At 42.6% G+C, this 10,842-nt stretch overlaps 1 protein-coding gene across 2 annotated transcripts; it reads right to left on the reverse strand.

The window, feature by feature from the left end:
- Positions 1-2,460: 2,460 nt before the first annotated feature.
- tob2 (transducer of ERBB2, 2) lies at positions 2,461-10,243 on the reverse strand. 2 transcript variants are annotated; one of them, XM_078269429.1, is made up of 3 exons: positions 9,763-10,243; positions 6,113-6,188; positions 2,461-6,018 (listed from the first exon to the last, which is right to left on the reverse strand). In XM_078269429.1, the coding sequence occupies exon 3, from the start codon at positions 5,967-5,969 to the stop codon at positions 4,758-4,760; it is 1,212 nt and encodes a 403-aa protein (XP_078125555.1). In that variant the 5' UTR covers positions 5,970-6,018; positions 6,113-6,188; positions 9,763-10,243; the 3' UTR covers positions 2,461-4,757. The 2 variants fall into 2 exon arrangements, with proteins under 2 accessions (XP_078125555.1, XP_078125554.1); XM_078269428.1 differs by having other exon boundaries at positions 2,461-6,188.
- Between the last annotated feature and the right edge of the window lie 599 nt (positions 10,244-10,842).

Genomic DNA, 10,842 nt, shown 5'->3' on the forward strand with positions numbered 1-10,842 from the left:
TTTCTCATCCTTGATGAACACGTTCACATCCACAATCACCCATGTGCACATGTACACGCACGCATTATCGTGATTGTTTTCCTTCGCCTTGTTTTCTATTGTCCCTTCATTGCCTCAGTCCTGCTGCTCATCAGTATTCCAGAGGAGTAGGAGATGTTGTGTAATGATCACATCGACACACAGGGGAGCAGCGTTGCGTAACAGTAGCAGCTTCAAAGACCTGTGTGTGTGTGTGTGTGTGTGTGTGTGTATAAAGGGAAGCAAGGGAGGGGCTTTGGGAAATGGGAGGGGGAGACAAGGAGAGGAAAGGATCAGGTGGTTGAAAGGATGTACTGTAGGGGAGAGAGGAAAGGATGCCTAAAGAGGGAGGGGAGAGCAGGGGGTGAAGGAGAATGGGATAAGAGAGGGGTGGGGGGGAGTGCAAACAAGATGGCAAGGGGATGGACAAAGAAAGATGGAGAACAGGGATGCAGTTAAAAACATGTGAGCTGAGGGAGGGCGATGGGATGCAGTGAGTGGGCGATGAAGACGTAGAGGAGAGCCAAGGAGGAGCCTAGCCGTGCACGTTAATGTCACACCACTACATGTTACTATAGAGAGCGCAGCAGAGTGTGTTCATATGAGCGAGCCAACCTCACAGCTGGCTGCATTTGACAGACACGAGAGCACAAGACAGACAAGAGCTCTGGATGATGAAATTTAAAGTAATATCTGCTGGGATAAGTCCAGCTGAAGTAGGTGGTGAGCAATCTGGCTCCTCGCCATTTCAGAATTTCATCTTTGCTTTAAATTATTGATCGAACATCACTTGTTTACTGCAAAAAGAGTTCTGGCATTTCAATTTGAGGCTTCTCTGGAGGATCTACTTTTCAGAATGTTTGATCTGCAACATGTTCATCATCAACTGACACACATTACTGACACACTAAGCGGTGAGAGGGGAGCCGGCTGTTTCTGTGACCAAGCTGAAAAAAAAAAAAATCATGTCATGCTACATGTCTGCATTATTTTGTCCCATCAGTCACACAGCTCTGCATTCCCATAGACAATGATGATGACACAATCAGCTTATTTCTCATGCTTATTTTTGCCAATCTGTTTTTTTTATTACAAACTTAAAAAAGAATCTGATACAATAAGAAACTGCAGTAGTAACTCCCCATTCCCGAGGGGCAGCACAGAAAACAGGTCATTGCATTTCAGTAGTGAAAGATTCATTACACATCTACAGGGTGTACAGATCAGATACAAAATAGGAAAAAATAATAATAAAATACAGGCAGGAAAGAAAGCACTATATTTATACATCATCTGAACTTTTAATTATATTTATTTTACTCTTAAATGTTAAATTTGACATAGAAAATAAACTTCTTTTATGACAATGAAATATCCCAAAGTGCAAAATAAGACGCACACATCGATATATAAGCAAAAGGACATCAGAATACAAAATTCTTGTTTTTTTTCCTCTTCATTAATGTTCAACCCCGGTTGTAGAATAGCCTGCGTTTGGAGTTAATTTGCTGTGTTCACTATCTACTGTAATGGGTTTCTTTCTGGGTGTAAAACACAAACCAGCATTCAGATGCGAGGCTCTCTCACCTCAAGAGCCCGATTTGTACGTAGAGGAAATTTAACGACATACCTCGTTTGCTCTGAATAATCTGACAAATATGGAAAAGAAAAAAAATAAATAAAAAGGAGTCGTTTTGGACATGCATGCAACAAAAAAACTCCACGACTCTTAACGACAAAAAAATAAATAAAAAATCCGTTTCCTCATTTATTTCCCGCAGGCCATCTCAACCAGGGTTGACTAACAAACATTCACAGCACATTCATTTCCTTCATCCTCCTGAACCTGCCGTAACACCGCTTCCTATGGAGGAGATATACTGGATTTCCCCCCCACCCAGGTGCAGAGAGGTAGAAACCCCTTGAATCCTTCAGGGTAATTTAAATTATGGCATTACATTGCACTGGAGAAGGGTGAGCATCTGTGTAAGCAAAGACAGTCTGGGATATGGCTATAGTATCAGGACCAAAGGACCAGGCTGAAGGGGAGAAGAGAACCCACTAAAAAAATAAAAATAAGGAAGTGACATTTTATGGGATATATAATATAAGGGAGGTTAAAAGACATTTTGTTCATTTAAATCTGATTATATCTGGCTTTGTTGATGTGAAAGGTTTAAATAAAGATGGGGGAAAAAGAAAAAGATATTGGTGGACAATTTTTCAAGGGAAACAAATAGGCAGGGTGACCACAAAATGCAATTAATTCACATTTTAAAAAAAAAGGAAAATGGATGAATGAATGTGAAATGTGGAGATTTTTGGTTTAAATGTACTGCCTATGGGAGTAGTGTTGTCAGACTGCCCTGGGAGCACAGCAAAAAAAGTGATATCAGCCATCTTTTCCTACACAAACCCACTGTAAACATTCACATCTTAAACTTCAAATCCAACTTGAAGAATGAATACATTTACCCGTCTTTTTTTTTCCCTTCTTTTTTTCGACAAATGCTGTACAAGGTACAATACACATTCAATACTTTATTCTGTACATCTTTTTATTTTTGTCTCAGTTTGCATATATTCATGTTATTTTCTGAAAAAATAACCTCAGCATGTAAGAAACTAAACAAATAATCTGAACATAAGAACTTTGTATATACATATTCCTGGACTTGTCATGTCTTAGGCTACTTATACAAATGTAAGTGATAATTCTGCAAAAACAAAAATATAGACATATTGTAAAATAAATTATGAAACAAAAAAGAAATTATAAATGCATCTTTCCCTTAACAATCAATAACGTTTGCCGAGATGTGTGCCTCCCCACGCCATTCCCTTGAAAAGAAATAAAAACTTGCATGCGTATGACAAGCTGTCACATTGCAAAACCAGCGTGAGCACAAGTCAAGGGTCCTCGGGTCATCTTATACAAAACATTCAAATAAATGGACTGGACTGACAGCATCTCCTCACCAGCATGATGCGTTTGAATAGAAAAATCAAGCTCCAGTTTGAATCCCTAAAGCATTTTCATGACAGCTGAATAAAAAGGTGCCATTACCAAACAGAGGGCAAAGGAATGGTGTAGCGCTCGTGTCTGTGGGCGACACACACAGCCTCAGGAGCCCAGTAATAAAGTGCTGGGCAGATCAAATAAACAAATAGTGACAAACCAACAATCACGTGGACCTGGCTGGTAAACAAACCATTTGTTAGAAGCAGCAGACTTCCAGAGATCTGACAAGCTATCCAGTAAAGCGACAAGAGTCAGACCACTGAAGAACATTCATCTTTGTCTGCATAACTGGGTAAAAAGAGACCTGAACCGTCGGATTCTGGGAGTTTTCTTTGTTACACAGCCAAGAGGAGAAGAGATCACTGAAGAATTTCAAGAGGAGGGAGAGAATAGTGCGAGCCTTTTGCTTCAATACCATTTAAGCTCACCAGAAACGTGTTCTGGGTTTTAAAGTGTCGCTCCCGACGCCAATACGCCAACAGAACCCTCTAGCTGCTTCGCTTTCTCTCTCCCCCTCTCGTTTCCTTTTCTCCCATCTTCCTCTCTCCTCTCCGTGCAGAGACAAACCTCTCCTTCATAGTCAAAGTCATGCTAAGCCATATATATCACAATCCCTGCTGCTGCATCCCCTACGCCTCTTCACCTTCACACGCTGCTGCCTGGAATTGGGTGTGCAAATATGCACACATATTTCTGCGAATGTGTATGCATGTCGGCCCTTTTAAATACATGTATGGAACTATAACTTAGATCCCGGTGTGTATAATTGAGGTATCGGCGCATTGTTATTGTCTTAAAAATGCAAAAGATTGACTTGCTTTTCGCATTCACCAAGGTTTCCCTGACCTTCCCAGCTGCAGTTTCCCCTAACAGATACAATACATTCTACTACATCACTCCCTTAACACCCCGATGCTCCCTTTCTGCTCACTCCGCTGCTCTCACTTCATTTTAAACCCACGTCATGTACACATCCCAGCTGACAATAAACTGCTTCCAATATACACCCGGTGACAGAGTCAAATTGTGCCCGCGTACGAGTGCGTTTCAAGGGGTAACGGGGCCCACCGTACAAACAATGGGACACACACACACACACACACACACACACACACACACACACACACACACACACACACACACACACACACACACACACACACATCTCTGTATTTGTAGCAAGTAGGGCAGAGCAGATTGCAGAGCAAAGTGCTGAGCTTTCCACAGCCGTTGTTCCCTGCAGGACTTGGCGAGGTCCTTTTTCACAGCATGACACTGCAGTGCAAAAATGGAGCTGTACTAGAGCTGGGTCCATTAAACTACAAGTCAAGAAAGAAAAAGAAAAAAAGAAAGTCCCTCACATTAACATTCAATGCAAAATAATATACAAAGAGATTGGCAACAACTCAAGGTAGAAAGGAACTCCCCCCCCCCCCACCCACCCACCCACCCACTCCTGTCATCAAAGCCAACACACAGAACGTGATGAGTAACAGCAACGGACAAAAGGGCAGGTTGGGGTTGTGGGGGGGGGGGCAGAGGAACAAAACAAATCACATGAATTATTCAGTGGACGTGGTATTTTAAATCTTTGTAGTAAAACTAATTCTTAAACTTGTATTAGAACAATTTTTGTTAGAAAAACTGAAAATATCTGGAGCATCATTGTCCAAACCCACCTCCTCCTACAACAATTATTTTTGTTACAAATGAAGGCTTAGTTGGCCAGCACAACAGGCTGGAAGGACTGGCTAGGATATTGCAGGTTGTAGCTTCCTAAACCCTCGACAAATGGCGGCTTCTCCATGTAGGAGATTCCTCCGTTGCTGCCAATGATGCCCACACTCTGGGCAGGGGGAGGGCTGGAGAAGGGGTCAAAGGACGGATGGGTGTTGACAGCGTGGGGGGGTTGGAATGGGCTGGCGTGAGGCTGCATGGGCTGGGTGTCAGCATCAAAGTAAAGGGGGCCTGGGGATCCTGGATAGACAAACTCTTTGGCGTTGGGAGAGAGCTGGCTGGCGATGGGACCTCCGAGGGAGTGCAAGGACAGAGACAGGGGCTTGTGCTTGAGCAGCTCCGGCGCCGAGATGGTGGTAGGAGAACGGGTGAGCATCCTCTGGGCAGGAGGTATGACCGCTCCGGGGCCAGCTGCCGACCCGGCCACACTGCACTTCTTCATCTTGGTCGAGCCGAATTTAGTGGCGGCGAAGCTGGCGGTGGTGAAGGTGATGGGTTGAGGACGGGCAGTGGCAAGAGCGGAGGGCTGCTGCTGGGCGGAGAGGTAGGGCAGCCCGCCGCTGGGAGGAGAAGGGGTAGAGGTGTTTGAGGAGTGGGCAGCAGGGTCGGTGGGTGTGCTGGAGCTGGGGTAGCTGAAGAGGCCGGGGCAGGGCTGGCCTGACAGAGGTGTGGGAGAGCTGGAGAGTGACGGCATGAGGGCAGGAGATGCCTGGCTTCCAATTGGCACAAACACCTGAGCGTCTGGGTTAAAGCCCAGACTCTTGGCCTCCTCCGCCTCTGCCTCTCCTTTACCCTCTCTGATCACCCCCTCGGCCCTCTCGTCGTCGAGGCCGAGGCCGGGAGGGTCCTCCAGGTAGAGAACCTTCACTGCCCCCTTCTCTCCAATCTGGTAGGATACCTCGTAAGGGTCAATCCACACACTGAGCTCTGCAGGAACATTCGCACGCACTTCCTCTGTGTCCAGTCCGCTTCTCTTGGCAGCCAACTCCACCACGGGGTCCCTCGGTGCTCCCAGGTGAATGCAGCGGAAGGCAGAGCCCCTGAGAGGGGCTTCAGGGTACCAGTGGCCCTCAAAACGAGACATCAGTATCCTCTCCAACTCCTCGCCAAACAGGTCAGCTCGACGCCGAGGCAGCTTGTTGTACAGGTAGGACACGATGAAGTTGAGGGCGACCTTCACTTCTAGATGCATGGCTGCACCAGGTTAGCGCTGTCGTGGGAGGAAAGGGATCCAGATGATGCTGAAAGTGAGGCAATGCAACTGTGACAAGGAGTTTTTTCCTCTGGCTTATTGTAAAGTGTATGATTCCTTTAGTGTCACCATGGTAAAGGCACCTTGAAGGCTGGGGCAGCAGGTTGCAGGCTGTCTTTTTTTCGTCGACAAATATGTAACAATGTTTTCAGGTCCCAACTGTGAAAAAAAAAAAAAAAAAAAAAAAACAGAAGAAAGCGGTTATTTTACCTGGAAAGAACCAGAGGAAGATTTAAGGGGTGATCAAGGGAGATGGATCAAACACAAAGAGGGAGAGGGACACGGTTATCCAGCTGAAGACAATTAATCACAGCTATATTTTATGGATATAGAAAACCTCAGTTGTATGGGGCAGGAGTGTGCCATGAGAACAAACAGACTTTCAGTAATTAATTATAGCTCATCATTTTATTCATTTAAGCAAATATTATTAGTTAGTTTTTTGTCTGGACACCAACAGCACTAAAATATAACTGAAATCCCCCACACACAAACCGTAACACAGTAAGAATAATGCTGCCAATTAAAAATGCACTGCAATGTCACAATAAACTAACATAAACTTGTGAGTAGGGCTACAATTAATGATTATTTTCATTGTTGATTAATTTGTTGATTATTTTATGCGATTAATCGTTTGGTCTATGAAATGTCAGAAAATTGGGAAAAATGCCGATCAGTGCCCAAGATGAGGTCCTCAAATGTCTCGTTTTGTCCACAACTCAAAAGATATTCAGTTTACTGTGACAGAGGAGTGAAGAAACTAGAAGATATTCACATTTAAGAAGCTGGAATCAGAGAATTTTGACTTTTCATTAAAAGAAAAACTCAGACCGACGAATCAAATTTCAAAATAGCTGTTGATTAATTTAATCGAATAATCTTTGCAGCTCTACTTGTGAGATCCTGGTGAACGTGAACACTTCATTGATTTACATAATTATTTGAGTGGCACACTCCAGCCTCCATATAGGTCACTGCTCTAATGTAAGCAAGAAATATACACGCCTGCATGTATGAGTCCAGTGGAAGTGTCACTGCTTAATACGCTATGAATTGAGACATTTACTGACCTGTGAAAAAATGATTCACTTTTTTTTTTTTTTTTTTTTTTAACTCGACATTTTCTTGCGATATGCCTTTGAAGCCATCAAAGATATATTCAATACAGTATTGGAAAAGGAGGTTGCGCTTCAACAATGGGATTCTCAGCGGAGTGCTCGATACAAAATCCAATGAGCATAGTTACAAGGGTAGCACATCTCAAATTTCCAAGTTGAGGAGGACAAAATACTCACATTACACTTGTTTATTTGGCTCACATCACACGCAAAAATATGCTTATGTGTTTCGGCACAGAGCCTTCATCAGAGTGAGATTTAAAGAGCTTTTAGGGGAAAGTGTGAAAAGCTCACCATAATGCCTTTTGGAATCAAATTATATATTTCTATAATACAGCATAGCAAAAATAAAGAATATTTGTTATGCATGATGAGGGGAAAATATCAGTTTCACTGACGCTACAGAATGTATATGGTTTGTTAAGAGGTGAGCAAATGAACTTCCAACCACCACTATTCTTATTCAACAACATTTCAACAGGTTTTAAATTTTGGTTTCATCGACTGTAAGATCTACTGATGGATGTAACAGATGCTGTGTTGTGGGCTTCATAAATCCTTTATAATCTGAACCCGATCCCATGGAGTGCCTCCTGCTTAATGCTTTAACACAGTCACGCCGAGTCCGTTCATCACCATGCGGAGTCAAACTGAAGTTGAGATTACAAAAAGATTCACAGAAGGAAGAGGTGTAAAATGGAAGGACAGTTAGTTGACTTCACAGAACACCATTTCCCACCATGCAGTACGTGGCGTGCGATCACCCTCCCCTCCCCCCATATGCATACACACACACACACAAACAATTCACTCACATTCACTTCCCTGCCAGATGGGGATTCAGCAGCTAAGATTAGAAAGACGCCTCCGATTAAAGACAATTCTAATGTTATTACAGATAAAGCTGCACAGGCTGGAACGCAGGGCTCTGGGAGTGTAAGTTCAAGACGAGATTTACATTTCCCCTATCGCAGGAAAAAGGTGACATTGAGGAATAAGATGGGGGGGTAGAATGGGCTATAAATACGGCCCTTTTTGCATCATCTATGGTGCAAATTCCTCTCCTCTACCAGAGTTAAAAATGAGTTGAAGGGACTGTAGAAGAGGATCTTTGAGAGCAGAATCCACCGGTCCATCACCTGCAACAGCCATCATCACTAAAAGCCTTGAGTGCACACACAGCTAAGCTACCTACAGCATCCCATCTATCTATACTGCATTTTATACCTCTCATTATAAAAAGGCAACAGCAAGATACTCCAGATCCAATGTCATTCAATGACTTTAGAGGAATGGCTCAGTTAATATGTGGAGATTTCTAAATAATAAATGGTCTAAATAATAACCCACAGCTTGGCAATTTGAATAAAAACATCCAAATCTTTCATGGTTATAAATCCCCTCTCTGTGTTCATATTTGTAGTCCTCACCTGCAGATTTGTCACACAGCTTAAAAAAGGGGCTGGGTTCATTTTTACCAGGCCTGTTGTTGTGGGTCAGAGCAACAACAGCAGGATCTATAGTGCTATTTTTGTTTACATGGACTCATTATCAGTGTGACACTGCATGCTGCAGAGCATCCACTACATGCCAGGTTTAAGCTTTTAAGCACCAGAGCTATAGTGAGCTTGCAAGTAGCACAAGCTAATGTGCAATATATATATATATATATATATATACATACATACATACATACATACATACATACACACACACACACACAATACATATATGAAGGCAAAAGCCCCTTTAGAAATATTATAATTGAGGTTTAAGAGCAAAATATAGAGGCCTGCCTGAACTAAGGGGTCACCACGCACATACAACCTCAATGCAATAGGACATTATTGTGATTTTAGATAGACAGATAGGTCTATTGATCCCAAACTGGGGCATTTCTGTGTTACAGCAGCAAGAATAAGACACACAGTTCCTTTTGCTGAATGCCCCTCACTTGTAGTTTTCTCCCAAAAGAACTAATTAATATGTATAGACGTCTTTGAGTTGGGAATATGTTGCATATGCCAAATAATGGAGTTAAATATGCAAGGTGAGGGTGAGATTGGAGAAATGCCATCCAGGTTTGCATATGTGATGACAAGCTATAGATAAGAAGCAGGGTCTACCTGGGGATTACTGCCATATGTCAGTCAAAAGGCACTGGAGCAGAAAGGACACTGGTTTGGCTGACATGCAAGTGAAGTATTCCCCACATTATAGATTCTCGCTGTAACGTTAAATTAAATTAAATTATAAAGGCTAATTGAGTGGTGAACATCCTATCGACCGAGTATGTGCTTAGAGCAATGAAGAGGAGAATCCTTCTCAGCACTAAACAACCCCGTCAAACAACACATAAAAACGAAAATAAACAGCTAAGCAGACTTTGAGAGGGTCACTTCAGCTAAAATATAACGGGCGAAGACAAAAACAAAAGCTGAGTCCTCATTCAAAGGCTGAACCAGTACAGTCATTCATTACAGTCAGCGCATTTTGGCAAGCTAAGCCAAACACCAACACACAGCAACATGCTGTTGACAATGCACATGCCTGTACGCATATTTAGATACATTTAGCCTATTTCATGCAGCGGCTGACATTCAGTTACTTACCTATTGTCACTGATGTCCTAGCGTGACTTGTACTCCTGCGTTTCTGTTTTATTCCCCTTGTGTTGTCTTGGATTTCAAGGCGGACCTGTCTAGTCGTTGGTTTAGATGCTGACCACTAGGTATTTTTAACCTTAGTGTTGTTGATTTATGTAATTGCTGCCCCAGGTCTCCAATGGCCGAAGGGTTTTTCCAGTTTGTCTTCAGCTGACAGATTGTATGGAGGGTCCAGAGAAACTTTACTGTTTGACAACCCGGCGTATTTATACACTGTGACTTGCCTACATGCCCGTGACGGCAGGGACTACTTTCTTCATAATATTATAGTAGATGCTGCTTTATTTTCCCATATAACGGTATTTATGCATATTTTCTCCTGTCAGCAGATCGTTGATGCCATCTCTACGCACAGTATTCATTTTAACCAGCAGATTGATTTTTGAAAAAAAAACAATAAAAAAAAGATAACTCTTCACTCACTCTTCGTCGTCGTCTTCCTCGAAAATTAGCGACGCCAAAACACAGAAAATGAGGACATTTTTGCTCCATGTTTACCTAACGGGCTCTAGTTTAATTGGCGGAGGGATATTTGTAGTTTCCTACGGTGCTGAACAATTTGCTAAAAATATAAGCGGTGATAGCAACAGAGTCTCTATTGGCTGAGATGGGGGAAGGACCAACAGATTATTGGGCTGCAGCGTCCAGTCAGCAGCTAAAGCAACCTGACTCTTACCAGGGGCTTGTGGGAAATGATGTTCTTTTCACTAAATGGTGCGTGGTAGCGTGTTAGGACGATAGACTGTTCATGTTTACAGTCTATGGTTAAGCCGTGCTTTAGCTTTTTTGTTGACTCCAGGTTGATTATGCAAAGACACTTCTTCAGTTTTCCTAACTGTAGGGTCAGGCATCTATAGTATTTATCAGTTGGACTGTGATTATGGGCTTTATATTCACAAGATGAATCAATTTGAATGAATTGAAACACATCCACAAATCTTAGTTTTACAGGAACACAGGTAGCCATATTTTAAACCTTATTTAAGAAGGGTTAAAACAAGAATCATTTCAGGCATATATGTTATT

Source organism: Sander vitreus, chromosome 15 (assembly GCF_031162955.1).
Source record: "Sander vitreus isolate 19-12246 chromosome 15, sanVit1, whole genome shotgun sequence".
Classification (NCBI taxonomy): Eukaryota; Metazoa; Chordata; class Actinopteri; order Perciformes; family Percidae; genus Sander; species Sander vitreus.

Bases quoted from the DNA above. Each gene is read 5' to 3' on its own strand.
- tob2 (XM_078269429.1), bottom strand. From the start codon at position 5,969: ATGCATCTAGAAGTGAAGGTCGCCCTCAACTTCATCGTGTCCTACCTG.